The sequence below is a fragment of the Staurois parvus genome, unplaced genomic scaffold, assembly GCF_062004578.1.
Source record: "Staurois parvus isolate SC_StPar_1 unplaced genomic scaffold, SC_StPar_1.0 ptg000845l, whole genome shotgun sequence".
NCBI lineage: Eukaryota > Metazoa > Chordata > Amphibia > Anura > Ranidae > Staurois > Staurois parvus.
In genome coordinates this window covers 176,964-200,453 of record NW_028318641.1, presented here as the reverse complement: position 1 = coordinate 200,453, position 23,490 = coordinate 176,964, and the positions used below count along the sequence as shown (strand labels likewise).

Sequence of the window (23,490 nt, the reverse complement as noted above, 5' to 3'; positions counted from 1 at the left end):
AGGTGGCATGGATAGGCGGCACTAATATGCAGCACTGATAGGTGACACTGATGATGGGTACTGACGGCACTGACTGGCATCACTGCTGGGCACTGACTGGCGGCACTGACTGGCACAAACCATGGGCACTGACTGGTGGCACTGGTGGGCAGCACTGCTGGGCTGCACTGGTGGGTGGCACTGGTGGGCAGCACTGGTGGGCAGCACTGGTGGGTGGGCACAGGTGGGTGGGCACAGGTGGGTGGCACTGCTGGGCACAGGTAGGTGGCAGTTCTGGGCACAGATGTGTGACACTGCAGAGTGGCACAGGTGGGTGCACTGCTGGGCACAGGTGGGTGATCTGCTGGGCACAGGTGGGCGGAGCTAGTGGGCGCACTGCTGGGCACAGGTGGGCGGAAATTGCAGGTGGCACTGCTGGGCACCGATCATCAGGGCACTGATCATCAGTGCCCTGATGATGGGTGCCGATCCCCGCTCTGACAGCTGTCGGTTCTTGGCAGTACTTTCCTCACGATCTGACAGCGTGAGGAAAGTGCAGCTGAGAACTGACACTTGCATTTCCCTCTGATCAGCGTGTCATTGGACACCGCTGATCAAGTGGTAAAAGGCCGCTGTGATTGGCCTTTTACCACATCACGTGATCAGCTGTGTCCGTAGGACACAGCGATCACGGAGATCGCCGGGTGCGTGCCCCCTGGGGCGCGCAGGAGAGCGCGTTCTGGGAGGACGTCATATGACGTCCACTCAGAACTGGCCGGCCGCAGTGCAGCCGTCATTCGGCTATCTGCGGTCGGCAACTAGTTAAGTTGCATTACTGAAATAAATGAACTTTTGCACAATATTTTAATTTTTGGAGTTTCACCTGTATATTAGTATCAGTTTATGATGTAGTAGAACAAGTACTATGCTCTTTGCATGGGCAGGATGCAGATAAAATGTTGGGATAGAATCTCTTTCAGCATATAGAAAGAAAAGACTGCATGTTCAGAATATAGCGGGACACACTGCTTGTAAACACAACTAATATTATTACAGTTGGCTTTAAATCTGGTTTACAAAGCATCAATACACTGAAACAACATTAGGCAGCAGGGAAGTGATGACTAGGGATTCCAAGCCGTGAACAGAGCAGAGCTGGGATATCAAGCCTGTGCACCAGAAAAATATTGTGTTAACCCACCAGGATCCAAAAAAAATTTCCACTATATACACATTTCGCTAGATTACACATTACAGACATGGCATTTAAATGGGTAATACAACATTTTAACCAGAATAAATGTAAATATTCAGTAAGCCCCAGGCAATTTTTCTTTTTTACATATAGTATGTTTGCAAATTGTTATGAAGATATAAATGCATTTGCTATATTGTATATTTATAATGCACAAAATCCACAAATATACAAGCCCTAGGCATTTTACTATACAACCTGCTATGCCATTAAAAAAAAAAAAAATTTTGTCAGATTGCTTCTGTCTCTTTCCTGGTATAGGGATACAATACACTCCAGGCTCTGTTGACCAGCCATTTATTGAAATCTTCTTTATCTGCAGATATCTATCTATATCTTTCTCTCTCTCTATATATATCTATCTCTCTCTATATATATCTATCTCTCTCTATATATATCTATCTCTCTCTATATATATACAGTATATATCTATACCTTTCTCTCTCTATATATATATACCTATATCTTTCTCTCTCTCTCTCTCTATATATATATATATATCTTTCGCTCTCTCTCTCTCTCTATATATCTATATCTTTCTCTCTCTCTCTATATATATCTATATCTATATCTTCCCCCCTCTCTCTCTCTCTCTCTCTCTCTCTCTCTCTCTAGATAAAGATTTCAATAAATGGCTGGTCAACAGAGCCAGGAGTGTATTGTATCCCTATACCAGGAAAGGGGCAGAAGCAATCTGACTATAAAATGTCATGTTTGCTCTTGCCGCCATATTCTGAGTACATTTGGTGCCATCATCCAATTCACTCTCATATGCCTCATGATCTTCCCGCCACAACAAAGATCCTCAACTATAGGGTCTGTATGGAACTTTAACTCACTACCGACATGGGTCACGATGGCTATAGCACCATGACCCAACCAACCCAAGGATTCCTTTCCCACTTGAGTTTTTTGTGGGTTTAAAAAAGGAAGCTGTTCTTTCTGTCCAATAAACTGAGGACCAGGCAAATTACCGCTCATGCTACACGGCCCAACATCAATGGTGTCATGCATCCGCACCCCCTTGTGTATGTGTAGTAGATTGAGCGGTAGTAGGCAGGAGTGACAACTTCCTTCCAGGTTCAGTTTGGACCAAACCCAAGCTCTTCCTTTCTCCTAACAAAACTGTTCTGTAGCATGTGCAACATTGTGATATGGAGCTTTATCTCACTATCAATATTTGGCAATCACACCATGGCCCAACAATGCAAGCATTCCCATCCCACTAGAGACACTACCTAACCCCCTGGGATTTCTGTTGGCTGTTTGTGGGCACAAGTTTTCACACATAGTCCAACACAACATTCTAGCAGGCCCAGTGGGTCCTAATGAAGGACAAACTTGGGTTTGGCCAGAGGTTTGGACTAAACCCGGAGGGAACCTGTCACTCCCACTTAATCAACTGTGGCCAGGGCAAAATACCATTCATGCTACGTGGCCACATAAGGTCAGTGATGTCATGCATCCTCACCCCCTTGTGTTAGTGTAGCTGTTGGGAAGTTGATTGTGTGGCAGTGAGCAGGAGCGATCGCTTCCTCCTGAGTTGGTTCGGACTAGACCAGACCAAACCCAAGATCATTCTTTGTCCCAACCAAACTGCTCTGTAGCATGTGCAACATTGTGATATTACACATTAGAGTCTGCATGAAACTTTCTCACTACCAATATGTGGCATCATGATGGTCATAGCACCATGGCCCAGCAATTCAAGATTTCCCTTCTCACTAGGCACGCTATCTACTCCCTGAGTTTTGTGGGGGTTGTCGGAAGGAAGCTGTCACTCCCACCCAATCAACTGTGGCCAGGTAAAATACTGCTCATGCTACGTGGCCATATCAGGTGAAGATGTCACGCCTCCCAACCCCCTTGTGTATGGGTAGCTGCAGGACAGATAAGTGGGTGGGCAGGAGGCAGGAGTGACAGCTTATTTCCGGGTTCAGTTAGGACCAAAACCATCTTTAGCCCTAAAAAAACTGTTCTATTACATGTGCAACATTTTGATTATTCAAGGTTAGGGTCTGCATGGAACTTTAGCACACTACCAATATGTGGCATCATGGTGGCTATAGCACCATGGCTGTAACAGAACCGACCCCAGACTGCACTTGGGTACTTCCGTTAGAATACCGCATCCCCATCCGAACACCGACAACAGACACCACAGCTGACCATACAAGACAAGACGACACCAGTCTTGAAGAAAACCAGGAGGTAGAGTAATTTATTTTAACAGAGATACAAGATATATACACTCAGGAGACAATCCCCCCTCCCTGCATGATGACACAGGGCGGGGCAATCTACTTTAATGCTGGCCATAGACAGGTCGTTTATCGGCCGAATTGTCGGCCAATAAACAAAAAATCGGTTGTTCTGCTGCCACCAATGCTTACGAAAAACGGCCGTTTTTCGTAGATTTTCAAGCATGACCAATAAAAGAAACGAAAAGACCCGCAAAAATCGGCCGACGACATTGCCCCACTAACGGTGAGAATATTGGTCGATTATTCGGTCAGATGAAAATTCAGACGATAAACGACCCGTCTATGGCCTGCATTAGTAGCGAGAGACACACCAACAGACAGTCCCACCAGGAGAGCTGCTGGAGACACCACCCACCAAGCCAACACACAAACGCATGCATCCTATAATAGTTTGCTCCCAAACCAGACACACAATAAAACAATGGGATGCAACCACATATCAACCAACCAACAACCCCCCACCCCAATATTAGGACAGATCGTCCTGTACCCCTAACAGGCACAGGGTGATTTACACATAAGGGGGATATGGGGAGCTGAGACAGGAGTCTCCCCACTTCTCCAAAGTGAGCTAGGTTCCATGGGCCCCTACCCAAAGTGACAATTCAAGGATTTCCTTACCACTTAGAGACACTATCTACTCATACCAGGGTATGGCTCAAACTTGGGTATGGCTCAAACATGGTTTTGGACTAAATCCGGATTGAAGCTGTCACCCCTACCCTACCAACTTTGGCCAGGTTAAAATACGGCTTGCGCCCCATGTCATGCATCCCCACTCCCTTGTGTATACATAGCCGAGGGGCAGTTGATTGGGCAGCAATGAACGCTTCCTTCAAGGTTCGGTACAAACCAAACCCAAGTCCATCTTTAGTTCTAACCAAACTGCTCTGAAGCATGTGAAACAATCTGATAGTCAACATTCTGCTAATATTGTTAACTTTGTTAATGCTCTGCGCATCTCTACCAGCTTAGCTTTTGTAGGGAGATTGAACGTCAAGAGCAGGAGCGAATACAGTTTTACATATTTTATAGGGTTGTATAACATTTTCGGGTTAAATAAACACTAATATAAAATGCTTTTTACCACTTCTAAAGACATAAATGCAAAGAGAACACAACCTAGTTCCGTTAAACTAAAGGTCCTGGTACACAATTCTACAATGACCACTCAGGCACAAAGCAATTTAAAGTTTAGTCAAAGGAAACTTCAACCTCTGAATTTAAAAAAACTAAAATTCAATTTGGATTTATGATGTTGGTACATGTATCACATTTTTGATGACATTATGATCCTTTGTATTGGGATATACAGTGGGGATCAAAAGTTTGGGCACCCCAGCTAAAAATTTGTATTAATGTGCATAAAGAAGAAAAGAAAATCTCCAAAAAGGCATCAAATTACACATTAGACATTCTTATAATATGTCAACAAAAGTTAGATTTTATTTCCATCATTTACACTTTCAAAATAACAGAAAACAAAAAAATGGCGTCTGCAAACATTTGGGCACCTGCAGAATTTATAGCATGCACTGCCCCCTTTGCCAAGCTGAGACCTGCCAGTGTCATGGATTGTTCTCAATCATCGTCTGGGAAGACCAGGTGATGTCAATCTCAAAGGTTTTAAATGCCCAGGCTCATCTGACCTTGCCCCAACAATCAGCACCATGGGTTCTTCTAAGCAGTTGTCTAGAAAACTGAAACTGAAAATAGTTGACGCTCACAAAGCTGGAGAAGGCTATAAGAAGATAGCAAAGCATTTTCAGATGTCAATATCCTCTGTTCGGAATGTAATTAAGAAATGGCAGTCATCAGGAACAGTGGAAGTTAAAGCAAGATCTGGAAGACCAAGAAAAATATCAGACAGAACAGCTCGCAGGATTGTGAGAAAAACAATTCAAAACCCACGTTTGACTGCACGATCCCTCCAGAAAGATCTGGCAGACACTGGATTTGTGGTACACTATTCCACTATAAAGAGATACTTGTACAAATATGGTCTTCATGGAAGAGTCATTGGAAGAAAACCTCCTCTACGTCCTCACCACAAAAATCATCGTTTGAACTTTGCAAATGAACATATAGACAAGCCTGATGCATTTTGGAAACAAGTTCTGAGGACCGATCAGGTTAAAATTGAACTTTTTGGCCGGAATGAGCAAAGATACGTTTGGAGAAGAAGGGGCACAGAATTTAATGAAAAGAACCTCTGTCCAACTGTTAAGCATGGGGTTGGATCAATCATGCTTTGGAGTTGTGTTGCAGCCAGTGGCACAGGGAACATCTCACGAGTAGAAGGAAAAATGGATTCAATAAAATTTCAGCAAATTTTGGATGGTAACTTGATGCCATCTGTGAAAAAGCTGAAGTTAAATGGATAATGATCCTAAACACACCTCAAAATCCACGGGGGATTACATCAAGAGGCGTAAACTGAAGGTTTTGCCATGGCCTTCACAATCTCCTGACCTCAACATAATTGAAAATCTATGGATAGACCTTAAAAGAGCAGTGCGTGACAGACAGCCCAGAAATCTCAAAGAACTGGAAGACTTTTGTAAGGAAGAATGGGCAAAGATACCTCAAACAAGAATTGAAAGACTCTTGGCTGGCTACAAAAAGTGTTTACAAGCTGTGATACTTGCCAAAGGGGGCAGTACAAGATATTAACTCTGCAGGGTGCCCAAACTTTTGCAGACGCCATTTTTTTGTTTTCTGTTATTTTGAAAGTGTAAATGATGGAAATAAAATCTAACTTTTGTTGACATATTATAAGAATGTCTAATCTGTAATTTGATGCCTTTTGGAGATTTTTCCATCTTTCCTAGGCTTCTTTATGCACATTAATACAAATTTTTAGCTGGGGTGCCCAAACTTTCGATCCCCACTGTATATAACCAAGAGACATGTAATTTAGTAACACAGGGCAACATTTTTTTTTTGAAATTTTGGTTCAGCACTGGAATTATGTGTTTGTGAGTACAGCTGTGGGAGTTTTGATTTTTGTTTAATGCTGCGCACCAAGCACAGTTTATTTACTATTTAGAATATTTATAGCAGATTACAGAAAAGTTAGAACTTTTCACTGGGGTGGTCTGCTCCTTTCTGTCCCGGTGGTAATGGTCTACATCCATTTCTTGTGAAGACATTACAGGAAAGAAGAAGAAATTTCCCAAATAGAGTCACCGACAAACATATTTTAACTCTTCCCCATCCCCATAATGTCAGAGCTTACCTTGGCCTACGGTCTGATGCTCCTACACAGACATGTTGCGATGGCACGGTTTTCCATTTTTTGGCTTCAACAACCATAGCTTCGGCATCCACCAATCCAAAGCCATAAAGATGGCTGACTGAAAAGAATAAAAGTCTGACAAATCTGGTCTTTTTTTTACCATAAATTGAAGCCCACCCCCAAGGCTTTTATGTAGTCAGTCATAGGTTTAAATATTGATTCCTACTCCTTTTGAAACCCTATACCTTCCTATTGTATAGTGAGGACACTAACGTGGTGGCAAAAGCACCCGGTCAGGTGATGGTGATGGCGGGGGTGAGCAGCAACAGCTGGAAGCATCTTAGCAACATCCTGCCAACAAGGCAGGAAAGGGGGTGGTATCATCTCTGGGAGATTTTCGGCCAGACCTCATGAGTTACGTAACTAGCTTGCACCTATAGCCAAGGGCAACAACCAACTTTCTTCAAAGCTTCAAAGTCCTTTATCTGCAGGTGCCCTGATTTGCATAGGTAGTGTTTCTGTAAAGGTGAACTATGACTTCAAGGGAAATCAGTACTAACAGAAATGTTGAAGCTGCTATTGCTACTTGCCTGGTTGTCATACTAAACCACTGGATTCAGTGCTTTCTATATCATTAACCTGAAAAAGTATGCAACTCATGAGTTCTGATATTCTGATTCACATACTTGTTCTGGGTCAGGCTCAAGGTAATGAAGCCAATGGGTAAGCATAGAGGCCAGGCAAGCAGCATTTTGAAAAGGTTTTCAGCAATGGAAGCTACTGTATTTTTATGTTCTGGAAAGCGCATGATATACCTAGTTGACCTAAATTTACCAAATGCTTGTTTTTGGGTCAGTGAAAAAGAGCCAGGTAACACAAGCATCTAGGGAGAGATCAGCAATGGTGGCATTCACGTTTCCTCCAGTAAAGGTTTCCTTAAAATTGTTCCTAATCCCTGGACCCTGCATTCACTATATCTGCTCTCCCGGGACCCCGCGCTCACTATATCCGCTCGCCCCGGACCCCGCGCTCACTATATCCGCTCGCCCCGGACCCCGCGCTCACTATATCCGCTCGCCCCGGACCCCGCGCTCACTATATCCGCTCGCCCCGGACCCCGCGCTCACTATATCCGCTCGCCCCGGACCCCGCGCTCACTATATCCGCTCGCCCCGGACCCCGCGCTCACTATATCCGCTCGCCCCGGACCCCGCGCTCACTATATCCGCTCGCCCCGGACCCCGCGCTCACTATATCTGGTCTCCCCGGACCCTGCATTCACTATATCTGGTCTCCCCGGACCCTGAGACTTACTATATCCGCTCTCCCCGGACCCTGAGACTTACTATATCCGCTCTCCCCGGACCCTGAGATTCACTATATCTGGTGTCCCCGGACCCTGCATTCACTATATCTGGTCTCCCCGGACCCTGCATTCACTATATCCGGGCTCCCTGGACCCTGCAATCACTATATCTGGTCAACCCGGACCCTGCATTCATTATATCCGCTCTCCCCGGACTCTGCATTCACTATATCCGGTCTCCCCGGACCCTGCATTCACTATATCCGGTCTCCCCGGACCCTGCATTCACTATATCTGGTCTCCCCGGACCCTGCATTCACTATATCCGGTCTCCCCGGACCCTGCATTCACTATATCCGGTCTCCCCGGACTCTGCATTCACTATATCCGGGCTCCCTGGACCCTGCATTCACTATATCTGGTCAACCCGGACTCTGCATTCACTATATCCGGTCTCCCACAGTACACACAACATGGAAATGCAATTATTTTAGTATATATAAACTGCGAAATGCCTTTTTTCCTCAGCAGTTAGAGCAGTCTTGTAAGTTCTGTGTCCAGCAGAGCACTGGTTAAAGCCTGTAGGAGGAGTTTTCATTCTCCGTGGATTGTCCTATGAGGCTGCAGGACCCCTGACGCCCTGTCTGGACAGCACTGATTGGCCCTGTGCTGATCACATGCACTCTCTCAAAGAAAAAAAAACTCTCTAGTAATACCCACCAAACTGAGCATAGGCAGCTTGCCCCCAAGGCTCTGTTCAATCAGCAGATGGATTGGGGACAGTAGAAGGGGAGGATCAGAGAAGACAGGATCAAACAGCCTTTTTACACAATGCAGAGGATTAACCCCTTAGGTTCCACAGTGAGTATAACAAGCATGCTTTACTGCATATACAGGCTGATTGTACTGTTGTGGGTTTAGTAACACCTTAATTCTCCTATTACATGCCCACCTATTACTCTACATGAATAAATGCACACAGAACAGACACACGGTGGCATCTCTCTTGGCTCTCTCCCTCCTCCCTGAAGAGAGGCAGCAGTGGGAGCCATTGGTTCCTGCTGCTGTCAATCAACTGCCAGTGAGGAGAGAGCGAGGGGCGGGGCCAAGCTGCGCTTTGTGTGTCAAATGAATTTCTCATAGATGGACTCCAGTCAGCCACCATATTGAAGGACTAGTAAGCTGCAATAGAATACATTTTTGGTTTGGGGTTTATCATCGCCTGTATCACCTCCTCGCCGCCTGCTCTAAGCCCTTGAACCCGGCACTAGGATGCAGAAACCATGTGTGCTGCTGAAAGCATTCCTGGCAAAGAAAGGCACCGTGGCTAAGGCAGGTATACAGCCCCAGCCGTTGCCTCTGCAGCTAAAGTTAAAGTGGTCGGTGGTGGGGTGGTAAGAACATGGCTCAACTGTGGTGTTTTACTACCCCTCAACCGCTAGTGTGATCGGGCCCTTACACCACATATAAGGTTCAGAAAAAGTATAAAAGAAGAACAGATTATCGGCCGACACCTGTACAGCCAAAGAATGTGCAGCATTCTAGGATTTAAGTAACTGAAGCTGAATGAGCTCTGTCTGACCCCCTCAGCGGCCACACATTGAGCTCTTTGGAAACGGGAATGTTTTATCAGCTGAAGCTTGTGTAACATGAACACAGGTCCACGGTCATGAATTATGCTAAATATTCTCACTGAAAAAAAAAATGTGGATCGCGTTTCCCTCAATTAGGTCAAAGGAGTTCAATGAAAACCATGCCGAAATAATGCGAGGACGAGAGCCAAGCGGTCTATGGGTAAGGGCTCCGAATGGGACACACATCACGCCTTGTACTACTAATCATCTGGCTTCTCTGACCTTTGCGTCCGGCTCCATTTGTTCTCCAGTCGGGGGCCCGGAGGTGGACAGATCGTGACGTCTTCACCAGGAGATGTTGGACGTCTCTCCAGTTCAGCATTGGGCTACACAAAAAAAAAAAGGTTCCAGAATACGAGTTACTGATTAATGCAACTGACCCCCTTCCAGAAAAAGATGTAACATAGTTAGTCCATCTGCCCTTGGTCTATCCATTAAATACATGCGCCTCTACTATTGGGGGGGGGGGGGGGGGTCTTAAATTTGGAGAGTTGGGAAATACAGAATACTGGGGTGCCATGACAAGGCTCTGCAGCTTATGGATGTATTTGTAAATGTGTGCTAACTGAACCCCTCTTTTTAATGCATACTGCTAGATAGGTTAATTCAGTTTGTTAGCAAGCTGGCTGGCAAGTTAGAGCAAGTTACATAGTTAGTCTGCCTGAGAAAAGACAAAAGTCCATCCAGTAAAAAAAAAAAAAAAAAAAAATTATATATATTGTATGTATATATATATATATATATATATATATATATATATATATATATATATATATATATATATATAAGAAATATACATGAAAAGACAAACGCCCATCCAGTTCAACAAAAAAAAATTAATTTTATACATATATATATATATATATATATTATTATACAGTATTTATAAAGCGCCAATGGTTCGCTCAGCGCTGTACATTACAAAGGGGGACAGAACATGTGAAAGAACAATAACAATACAATGCAAAACATGAGGGGATCGAGGGCCCTGCTCTTTGGAGCTTACAATCTAGGAGGGAGGGGATAGTGGTACAGGAGGAGATAGCTGTGGGGGATGGAGTGGTAGGAAGAGTGGAGGAGCTCGGCAAGTTAGCAGGGGGTGGGGTAGGCTTCCCTGAAGAGGTGGGTTTTCAGGGTGCGCCTAAAGGAGAGGAGAGTAGGTGATAATCTGATGGGTTGGGGCAGGGAGTTCCAGAGGATGGGTGACACCCTGGAGAAGTCCTGGAGGCGGGCATGGGAGGAGGAGACCAGGGAACTAAAGAGAAGGAGGTCTTGTGAGGAGCGGAGTGTGCGTGTTGGGCGGTACTTGGATATTAGGTCGGTGATGTAGTTCGGGGCAGTATGGTGGACAGCTTTGTACGTCAGTGTTAGGATTTTGAATTTGATCCGTTGCGCAATCGGAAGCCAGTGGAGGGATTGGCAGAGGGGGGTGGCAGAGATGGAGCGGTTGGAAAGGTGAATGAGTCTGGCAGCCATATTCAGGATGGACTGAAGCGGGGATAGCCAGCGGCGAGGCAGGCCAGTGAGGAGGGAGTTGCAGTAGTCGAGTCGTGATATGATGAGGGAGTGGATGAGCTGTTTAGTGGTTTCTGGGGTTAGGAACGTGCGGATTTTGGCGATGTTGCGGAGGTGGAGTCTGCACGAGTTTGTTAAAGATTGGACTTGGGGCTGGAAGGATAGGTTGGAGTCCAGAATGACACCAAGTACTCTGGCCTGCGGGGCGGGTTTGATGGTAGTGTTGTTGGATGTGACGGAGAAGTCAATGGGGGGGGTCCGGGCTGGGGGGAAGACAAGAAACTCGGTTTTGGAGAGGTTCAATTTAAGGAAGTGGAGTGACATCCAATCTGATATGTCGCTCAGTAGGTGTGTGATTCGGGCGGAGACCAAGGGGGTGAGGTGGGGGGTTGAGAGATAGATTTGTGTGTCGTCGGCATAGAGGTGGTAGTTGAAGCCGTGAGAGTGTATGAGTTGGCCAAGGGAGGAGGTATAGATGGAGTAGAGAAGGGGCCCGAGGACAGAGCCTTGAGGGACCCCAACAGAGAGGGGGAGGTGGTAGCATTATAGGTAACGCTGAAGGAGCGTTGTGACAGGTAGGATGAGAGCCAGGAGAGAGCAGAATCTCTGAGGCCGAGGGAGTGTAGTTTTTTTGAGGAGGAGGGGGTGGTCGACTGTGTCGAAGGCCGCAGAGAGGTTATATATATATATATATATATATATATATATATATATATATATATATATATCAAATACAAATGTATATGAAAAGACAAACGTTCATCCAGTTCAAAAAAAAAAAAAGTATATATATATATATATATATATATATATATACACAGTGGGGATCGAAAGTTTGGGCACCCCAGCTAAAAATTTGTATTAATGTGCATAAAGAAGCCAAGGAAAGATGGAAAAATCTCCAAAAGGCATCAAATTACAGATTAGACATTCTTATAATATGTCAACAAAAGTTAGATTTTATTTCCATCATTTACACTTTCAAAATAACAGAAAACAAAAAAATGGCGTCTGCAAAAGTTTGGGAACCCTGCAGAATTTATAGCATGCACTGCCCCCTTTGCCAAGCTGAGACCTGCCAGTGTCATGGATTGTTCTCAATCATCGTCTGGGAAGACCAGGTGATGTCAATCTCAAAGGTTTTAAATGCCCAGACTCATCTGACCTTGCCCCAACAATCAGCACCATGGGTTCTTCTAAGCAGTTGTCTAGAAAACTGAAACTGAAAATAGTTGACGCTCACAAAGCTGGAGAAGGCTATAAGAAGATAGCAAAGCGTTTTCAGATGTCAATATCCTCTGTTCAGACTGTAATTAAGAAATGGCAGTCATCAGGAACAGTGGAAGTTAAAGCAAGATCTGGAAGACCAAGAAAAATATCAGACAGAACAGCTCGCAGCATTGTGAGAAAAACAATTCAAAACCCACGTTTGACTGCGGGATCCCTCCAGAAAGATCTGGCAGACACTGGAGTTGTGGTACAATATTCCACTATAAAGAGATACTTGTACAAATATGGTCTTCATGGAAGAGTCATCAGAAGAAAACCTCTTCTACGTCCTCACCACAAAAATCATCTTTTGAACTTTGCAAATGAACATATAGACAAGCCTGATGCATTTTGGAAACAAGTTCTGTGGACCGATGAGGTTAAAATTGAACTTTTTGGCCGGAATGAGCAAAGGTACGTTTGGAGAAGAAGGGGCACAGAATTAAATGAAAAGAACCTCTGTCCAATTGTTAAGCAAGGGGTTGGATCAATCATGCTTTGGGGTTGTGTTGCAGCCAGTGGCACAGGGAACATCTCACAAGTAGAAGGAAAAATAGATTCAATAAAATTTCAGCAAATTTTGGATGATAACTTGATGCCATCTGTGAAAAAGCTGAAGTTAAAGAGAGGATGGCTTCTACAAATGGATAATGATCCTAAACACACCTCGAAATCCACGGGGGATTACATCAAGAGGCGTAAACTGAAGGTTTTGCCATGGCCTTCACAATCTCCTGACCTCAACATAATTGAAAGTCTATGGATAGACCTTAAAAGAGCAGTGCGTGACAGACAGCCCAGAAATCGCGAAGAACTGGAAGACTTTTGTAAGGAGAAATGGGCAAAGATACCTCAAACAAGAATTGAAAGACTCTTGGCTAGCTACAAAAAGCGTTTACAAGCTGTGATACTTGCCAAAGGGGGCAGTACAAGATATTAACTCTGCAGGGTGCCCAAACTTTTGCAGACGTCATTTTTTTGTTTTCTGTTATTTTGAAAGTGTAAATGATGGAAATAAAATCTAACTTTTGTTGACATATAAGAATGTCTAATCTGTAATTTGATGCCTTTTGGAGATTTTTCCATCTTTCCTTGGCTTCTTTATGCACATTAATACAAATCTTTAGCTGGGGTGCCCAAACTTTTGATCCCCACTGTATATATAAAATAAATATATAAGTATATAATAATTAAAAAAAAATAAAAAATTATATATATATATATATATATATATATATATATATATATATATCCTATACCCACAGCTGATCTAGAGGAAGGGAAAAAACCCCTGCAAAGCATGATCCAATTTGCTCCTGCAGGGAAAAATAAAAATTCCTTTCTGATCCCCCCGATCCGCATATTCCCTGGATCAACTTTACCTATAAATCTTATATCCAGTTATATTCTGTGTATCAGAGAAATAATCCAGGACTTTTTTAAAGCTATCCACTGAGCTGGCCAGAACCAACTCTTGAGGGAGTCTATTCCACATTCTCACAGCTCTCACTGTGAAGAAACCTTTCCGTGTTTGGAGATGAAATTTCTTTTCCTCCAAATGTAAAGAGCGCCCCCTTGTCCTCTGTAATGACCTCAGGGTGAATAACTCTACACATCATATCCCCCTTATGTATTATACATGGCGATCATACCCCCCCTTATGTATTATACATGGAGATCATATCCCCCCTTATGTATTATACATGGTGATCATATCCCCCCTTATGTATTATACATGGTGATCATACCCCCCTTATGTATTATACATGGAGATCATATCCCCCCTTATGTATTATACATGGTGATCATATCCCCCTTATGTATTATACATGGAGATCATATCCTCCTTATGTATTATTCATGGTTATCATATCCCCCCTTATGTATTATACATGGAGATCATATCCCCCCCTTATGTATTATACATGGAGATCATATCCCCCCCTTATGTATTATACATGGAGATCATATCCCCCTTATGTATTATACATGGAGATCATATCCCCCCTTATGTATTATACATGGAGATCATATCCCCCCTTATGTATTATACATGGAGATCATATCCCCCCCCTTATGTATTATACATGGAGATCATATCCCCCCCCTTATGTATTATACATGGAGATCATATCCCCCCCTTATGTATTATACATGGAGATCATATCCCCCCTTATGTATTATACATGGAGATCATATCCCCCCCCTTATGTATTATACATGGAGATCATATCCCCCCTTATGTATTATACATGGAGATCATATCCCCCCTTTATGTATTATACATGGAGATCATATCCCCCCCCTTATGTATTATACATGGAGATCATATCCCCCCTTATGTATTATACATGGAGATCATATCCCCCCCTTATGTATTATACATGGAGATCATATCCCCCCTTATGTATTATACATGGAGATCATATCCCCCCTTTATGTATTATACATGGAGATCATATCCCCCCTCATGTATTATACATGGAGATCATATCCCCCCTTATGTATTATACATGGTGATCATATCCCCCTTATGTATTATACATGAAGATCATATCCCCCTTATGTATTATACATGGAGATCATATCCCCCCTTATGTATTATACATGGTGATCATATCCCCACTTATGTATTATACATGTGATCATATCCCCTCTTATGTATTATACATGGAGATCATATCCCCCCTTATGTATTATACAATGAGATCATATCCCCCCTTTATGTATTATACATGGAGATCATATCCCCCCTTATGTATTATACATGGTGATCATATCCTCTCTTATGTATTATACATGGAGATCATATCCCCCCCTTATGTATTATACATGGTGATCATATCCCCCCTTATGTATTATACATGGAGATCATATCCCCCCTTATGTATTATACATGGAGATCATATCCCCCCTTTATGTATTATACATGGAGATCATATCCCCCCTTATGTATTATACATGGTGATCATATCCCCCCTTATGTATTATACAATGAGATCATATCCCCCCTTTATGTATTATACATGGAGATCATATCCCCCCTTATGTATTATACATGGTGATCATATCCTCTCTTATGTATTATACATGGAGATCATATCCCCCCCTTATGTATTATACATGGTGATCATATCCCCCCTTATGTATTATACATGGAGATCATATCCCCCCTTATGTATTATACATGGAGATCATATCCCCCCTTATGTATTATACATGGTGATCATATCCCCAGGCCTACCCGAGTATTGTGCCTGACCATGTCCATTCCTTTATGATTCCAGTGTCCCCATCTTCTGATGGCTCCTTCCAGCAGGATAATGCCCCATGTCACAAAGCTCAAATCATCTCCAACTGGTTTCTTGAACACAACAATGAGTTCACTGTACTCCAATGCCCTCCACAGTCATTAGATCTCCATCCAATAGAGCACCTTTAGGATGTGGTGGAAAGAGATTCGTATCATGGATGTTATGTCAATATGGGCCAAAATCTCTGAGAAATGTTTCCAACATCTTGTTGAACCTATTCCATGAAGAATGAAGGCAGTTCTGAAGGCAAAAGGGGGTCCAACCAGGCACTAGCAAGGTGCACCTAATAAAGTGGCCGTTGAGTGTATATTGTACATTCACATCAGTCCCTAACCCTCAAGGGGTGTACAATCTAAGGTCCCTAACTCACATTCATACATACACATACTAGGGACAATTTAGACAGGAGCCAATGAACCTACCAGCACGTCTGAAGTGTGGGAGGAAACTGAAGAACCCGAAAGAAACCCACACAAGCACAGGGAGAACATACAAGTTCCAGTTAGGTAGTGCCATGGTTTAGATTTGAACTGATGACCCTAGTGCTGCTAAGTGGAAGTGCTAACCACGTAGCCACTGTGCTGACCCGCTACTCCAGTGACCTCCACTAGCTTCTGGGCACCACGCTGAGCGGCTGGCCTAATGCATTGTGAACACAGAAGATCAGCTGCGAGGCATGGGTGCCATTCAGAGAATGCATCAGGGAAACCACACAGCACGGGACCCAGAAGCTAGTGGAGATTCCTGGGGTAGCGGTGTCTATTACAGTGATTTCCAGCCTCTAAAGCAGAGTTTCCTAACCAGCGCTCCGTGGAACCCTGGGGTTCTTGCAGAGGATGCTATGGGTTCTTTGAGCAATGAACAATTTCTGTCTCTCAGATAAGTTCCCATTGATCGTTTTAGCTGTTAGGGGGCAATTCTTCCCAATGACCATCACACTAATGCATCATGAGTTGTAGATACAGTGATTTTTAGAAGCCTGGAAACTGGAATGATATTTCAGGGGTTGAGAAAGGCTGTTCTAGAGGGATCTCACAGATATGGTATATGAATGGCTACATTGGTCCAATATAACTATGTACAGTTGTGTTCAAAATAATAGCAGTCAGACATCACTAACCGGATCAATCACTGTTTTTGGTAGAAATTATATTTCTACATGGCAAATAATTTACTAGCAGGTGTAGTAGAGTAATAGAAATCCAACAGACCCAACAGTCATGACATGCATGCTGCTGATTCTGTGTCATTGAATCACTAATTGAAAGGGGCGTGTTCACAATAATAGCCGTGTGGAGTTCTATTAGTGAGGTCATTCATTCTTTGAAAAACAGGTGGCAATTATTGCCCTTATTTAAGGAAGGAAGGAAGGCAGCAAATGTTGTACATGCTGGTTACAGTGCATTTCTCTCTGAAATTCTGAGGAAAATTGGTCGTTCCAGACATTGTTCAGATCAGCGTACCTTGATTAAAAAGTTGACTGGAGAGGGGAAAACATATAAAGTGCAGAAAATGATCGGCTGCTCAGCTAAAATGATCGCAAATGCTTTAAAATGGCAACCAAAACCTGAGAGACGTGGAGGAAAGCAAAAAACTACCATTCGAATGGATAAAATAGCCAAAATGGCGCAGACTCAGCCAACAATCAGCTGGTGTGACGTTCCCTGTGAGGACTGTTACAATTAGAAGACGCCTATGTGAAGCCAAGCTATCTGCAAGAAGTCCCCGCAAAGTCCCACTGTTGGAAAAAAGACATGTGCTGAAGAGGTTACAATCTGCCAAAGAGCACATTGACTGGCCTAAAGAGAAATGGCGCAACATTTTGTGGACTGATGAAAGTAAGATTGTTCTTTTTGGGTCTAGTGGCCGGAGACAGTTTGTCAGGCGACCCCCAAACACTGAATTCAAGCCACAGTACACTGTGAAGACAGTGAAGCATGGCGGTGCAAGCATCATGATATGGGGATGTTTCTCATACTACGGTGTTGGGCCTATTTATCGCATACCAGGGATCATGGATCAGTTTGAATCCATCAGAATACTTGAAGAGCTGCTGCCTTATGCTGAAGAGGAAATGCCCTTGAAATGGGTGTTCCAACAAGACAACGACCCCAAACACACCAGTAAACGTGCAACCTCTTGGTTCCAGACCAACAAGATTGACGTTATGGAGTGGCCAGCCCAATCCCCGGATCTTCATCCAATAGAAAACTTGTGGGGTGACATAAAAAATGCCGTTTCTGAGGCAAAACCAAGAAATAGAGAAGAACTGTGGAATGTGGTCCAATCATCCTGGGCTGGAATACCTGATCACAGGGGCCAGAAGTTGGGTGACTCCATGCAACACAGATGTACAGCAGTTCTCAGAAACAGTGCGACTACAACCAAATATTCATGAAGTCATTCAAAGGAAAGCAAAATCTTCAAACATTTCTCAGTTTATATAGTGAATGTTTGAGTTTGTAAAGAAGAATACAAACACTGTGATTTTTTTGAACCGTCTAATATTCACTTTTCTTCAATTTTTTTTAGAGGAACAACACAAATTTGATGTATTTTTCTTCATGTTTTGATTTGGAATAGAATGTGTCGTGTTCCCAATGCATTTGTGTGGATGGAAATAAAAGCTATTAGAAGGATTTTCAGCTTTATTCACTTTTTTCAACACACTGCTATTATTTTGAACACAACTGTATAAATTACCCATATCTGGAATTCTTCAACTTTAGAAAATCAGGCAACCATGAATTGCCTGATTCTCTGCAGAATGGACAAATCTATATTACTATACTTAGAAAATCAACAAAAATTAAGGCAGTTTAAGAAATTACCTGGTTCTTAGAATAACTGGCTCATTAGTACTTGCGTGCTACAACTTCTGGAAAGCACTGGTGTCAAACAGGTGACTGTTGACATTTCTAAGCAGAATGTCTGACACTCAGCAAAGGGACGTGGATACAAAAGGTTTACCATTTTCTACTAAAAAGCATGTTTTAGGATTAGGGTCTATTCCCTTTTAATTTGACCCTAAAATTTTAAAAACAAATCGCCTGAGGAAGTCTGGCAACAAATTTGGCTTATATCAGCTTCTTCTCCATCAACATAACCTCTACCGCATCAGCAGTTAAAATTCTGGCCGGGAGTATATGGTATCAGTTCCATTGGTGCATCTCCATCTTACATACTTCAGATATTGCAATGCTGCAGGGGATGTGTTGCATATCTGGGGGGATCTGCTCCATGCTGGGCAGATTTCGGACCTGAGTGTAAGCTCCTGCAGGCCTTGTTTGGATGTTGTCCTCTAAGATATCCATGGTTTGTTCTCTTACCACTTAAATCTCTTTCTCTCGCTAAATCCCAATTTAAATTGTCTAGTTATATGTTTTTGGCTATCAAACAGCTTGTTGTCAAAGTTTGGAGGCAGCAACTTGACCAATTTGTAGAGGTTGAGCAATTTAGACTCATTCCTTGTTAACAAGAAACTGACCAACATGCCCACAAATAATTCTTTACTATACGGCCTATACTTCCCTATCACTTGAAAGTGTTACCTCCTCATAGACCTCCAATCCCAGAGGGGGAAGCAACTTGGAGACTTCTGGCACCTATCCTCCACTTCTCTCTTCCACCCCCTCTTCTGTTTCTTATCTTTGCAGCATTTTTCATATTCCTCCCTTTCGTGGTCTCTCTCCACCCTCCTGTGCTCCATCTTCTTTTTTACCATCTTGTTATTGTTTATATGCAGAGTTTAGTATGTGACCATGCTCGATAATCCCAACTGTCAATGCATCCACCTATGATTTTCTGTAGATCTCATATTTGCTATCTGCTTAGCAGACGAGCCCCCATAGGCTTCCCTAGAGCAATGCTTTTCACGGCTTCCTCTACATTGCTTGTAGCAGGATTTTACAGCTAACAGAATATCAAAGCTTCGGGAGCTCTGAAGTTCACTATCCGCAATGGAGTTACAGTGCTGGGAAAAATAATTTGCCCCCTTCCTTTATCTTGTTTGCGTATTTGTCACACTTAAAATGATTCAGATCAAACAAATTTTAATATTACAAAAGATAGCCAGAGAAAATACAAAATGCAGTTTTTAAATGGTTTCATTTATGAAGGGAAAAAAAAGCTGTTCAAACCTGCTTGGCCCTATATGAAAAAGTAAACCCCCCCCCCCCACTGCTACATCATGAATGAACTGTGATTAACCATATTTTATGGAACGCTGAGATAAATTTAATTTGCAACACCCAGCCTGATAACTGCCAGACATGTTGAATCAAGAAATCACTTAAAGCTGTCTGACCATAAAAGCTGACCCTAAAAGATCTCAAAAAGCAACACACAATGCCGCGATTAAAAGAAATTCAAGAACAGATGAGAAAACAAAGTAATTGACATGTATCAGTCTATAAAGGGTTACAAATCCATTTCTAAGGCTTTGGGACGCCAGTGAACCACGGTGAGAGCCATTATCCACAAATGGAGAAAAAAAAAATTTGGAACAGTGGTGAACCTTCCCTGGAATGGCCAGGCCTACCAAAATTACTCCAAAAGTATGACAACGACTCATCCAGGAGGTCATAAAAGAAGCCGGAACAACATCTAAAGAACTGCAGGCCTCACATGCCTCAGTGAAGGTCAGTGTTCACGATTCAATAATAAGAAAGAGACCGGGCAAAAATGGCCGCCATGGGAGAGTTCCGAGGCAAAAGCCACTGCTGACCAAAAGAACACAAAGACTTGTCTGGCATTTGCCAAAAAAAAATCTGGATTATCCCCAAGACTTTTGGGCAAATATTCTGTGTACTGATGAGACAAAAGTTGAACTTTTTGGAAAAAGTGTCCGTCCCGTTACATCTGGCATAAAATTAGCACAGCATTTCATAAAAAGAACATACCAACAGTCAGACATGGTGCTGGTAGTGTGATGGTCTGGAGCTGCTTTGAAACTCCAGGACCTGGACGACTTGCCACAATTGATGGAACCATGAATTCTGCGCTCTACCAGAAAACCCTGAAGAAGAATGTCCGGCCATCAGTTCCTAACCTCAAGCTCAAGAGCACTTGGGTTATGCAGCAGGGCAATGATCCGAAACACACCAGCAAGTCAACCTCTGCATGGCTCAAACAAACAAAAAAAACAACAAAATTAAGGTTTTGGAGTAGCCTAGTCAAATTCTGGACTTAAATCCGATTGGATTGCTGTGGCATGACCTTAAACAGGCCGTTCATGCTCGGGAACCCTCCAATGTGGCTGAATGAAAACAATTCTGCAGAGAAAAGTGGCCCAAAATTCCTCCACAGCGATGTAAGAGAGTCATTGTCAGTTATCGTAAACACTTGATTGCAGTTGTTGCCGCCAAGGGTGGCACTACCAGTTACTAGGTTTAGGGGGCAATTACTTTTTCACATAGGGCCAGGCAGGTTTGGACAGTGTTTTTCCCTTCATAAATGAAATCATTTAAAAACTGCATTTTGTATTTACTCGGGATATCTTTGTGTAATATTAAAATTTGTTTGATGATCTGAATCATTTAATTGTGACAAATATGCAAAACAAAAAAAAAATCAGGAAGTGGCAAATTCACAGCAGTATGTACCATATTTTTCGCTCCATAAGCCTCACTTTTTTTCCCCCTAGAAAAGGGGGAAAATGTCAGTGCGTCTTATGGAGCAAATATGGAGCGGCCTGTCCGGTATTTCCACCGTGTCAGAATACCAGGCCGTCTGCTCGACTCTTCACTGCAGCAGGACCTTACCTGTTCCTTGGTCCAGCGCTGTACAGTCTTCCCACGCTGGCATCTTTAGTGTGGGCACTCGGCTGTAACAGCCGGGTGCCCACTGCGCATGCACGAGAAGTGCTTCGCTAATGGCCCGGCGTCTTCTGGGACACGACAGGTCCCAGAAGACACCAGGTCATTCACAAAGCGAAGCGCTTCTCGTGCATGCGCAGTGGGCACCCGGCTGTTACAGCCGAGTGCCCACACTAAAGGGAGGACAACTCTGCGGAAGTGGGAGTGGGTACCTGTCAAATTTAGGTACCCGCTCCCCCTCCCTCCCCAAAGGTCAGCAGTCTCTTAGTCATCCCCTATACTGTCTGCAGTCCCTGGTCATCCCCTGTACTGTCTGCAGTCACTTGGTCATCCCTTATACTGTCCGCAGTCTCTGGTCATCTCCTGTACTGTCCGCAGTCTCTGGTCATTCCCTGTACTGTGTCCGCAGTCTCTGGTCATCTCCTGTACTGTGTCTGCAGTCTCTGGTCATTCCCTCTCCTGTACTGTGTCCGCAGTCTCTGGTCATTCCCTCTCCTGTGTCTGCAGTCTCTGGTCATTCCCTCTCCTGTGTCCGCAGTCTCTGGTCATCCCCTGTACTGTGTCCGCAGTCTCTGGTCATCCCCTGTACTGTGTCCGCAGTCTCTGGTCATCCCCTGTACTGTGTCCGCAGTCTCTGGTCATCCCCTGTACTGTGTCCGCAGTCTCTGGTCATCCCCTGTACTGTGTCCGCAGTCTCTGGTCATCCCCTGTACTGTGTCCGCAGTCTCTGGTCATCCCCTGTACTGTGTCCGCAGTCTCTGGTCATCCCCTGTACTGTGTCCGCAGTCTCTGGTCATCCCCTGTACTGTCTGCAGTCTCTGGTCATCTCCTGTACTGTGTCTGCAGCCTCTGGTCATCTCCTGTACCGTGTCTGCAGCCTCTGGTCATCTCCTGTACCGTGTCTGCAGCCTCTGGTCATCTCCTGTACCGTGTCCGCAGTCTCTGGTCATCTCCTGTACTGTGTCTGCAGTCTCTGGTCATTCCCTCTCCTGTGTCCGCAGTCTCTGGTCATCCCCTGTACTGTGTCCGCAGTCTCTGGTCATCCCCTGTACTGTGTCCGCAGTCTCTGGTCATCCCCTGTACTGTGTCCGCAGTCTCTGGTCATCCCCTGTACTGTGTCCGCAGTCTCTGGTCATCCCCTGTACTGTGTCCGCAGTCTCTGGTCATCCCCTGTACTGTCTGCAGTCTCTGGTCATCTCCTGTACTGTCTGCAGTCTCTGGTCATCTCCTGTACCGTGTCTGCAGCCTCTGGTCATCTCCTGTACCGTGTCTGCAGCCTCTGGTCATCTCCTGTACCGTGTCTGCAGTCTCTGGTCATCTCTTGTACCGTGTCCGCAGTCTCTGGTCATCCCTGTGCTGTCCGCAGCCTCTGGTCATCCCTGTGCTGTCCGCAGCCTCTGGTCATCTCCTGTACCGTGTCCGCAGTCTCTGGTCATCCCCTGTACCGTGTCCGCAGTCTCTGGTCATCCCCTGTACCGTGTCCGCAGTCTCTATTCATCTCCTGTACCGTGTCCGCAGTCTCTGGTCATCTCCTGTACCGTGTCCGCAGTCTCTGGTCATCTCCTGTACTGTGTCCGCAGTCTCTGGTCATCTCCTGTACTGTGTCCGCAGTCTCTGGTCATCTCCTGTACTGTGTCCGCAGTCTCTGGTCATCTCCTGTACTGTGTCCGCAGTCTCTGGTCATCTCCTGTACTGTGTCCGCAGTCTCTGGTCATCTCCTGTACTGTGTCCGTAGTCTCTGGTCATCTCCTGTACTGCGTCCGCAGTCTCTGGTCATCTCCTGTACTGCGTCCGCAGTTTCTGGTCATCTCCTGTACTATGTCTGCAGTCTCTGGTCATCTCCTGTACTGTGTCTGCAGTCTCCGGTCATCTCCTGTACTGTGTCCGCAGTCTCCGGTCA

General features: G+C 44.2%; 1 protein-coding gene across 1 annotated transcript in view; it reads right to left on the bottom strand.

The window, feature by feature from the left end:
• PCSK6 (proprotein convertase subtilisin/kexin type 6) overlaps window positions 1-23,490 on the bottom strand; it is a gene marked incomplete at its 5' end in the record, with an annotated part of 254,118 nt that overhangs the window by 74,658 nt on the left and 155,970 nt on the right. The window contains 2 exons of the mRNA XM_089655547.1: window positions 6,737-6,854; window positions 9,899-10,002. Coding sequence (XP_089511673.1) covers window positions 6,737-6,854; window positions 9,899-10,002 — 222 coding nt within the window. The remainder of the gene's footprint in view (window positions 1-6,736; window positions 6,855-9,898; window positions 10,003-23,490) is intronic.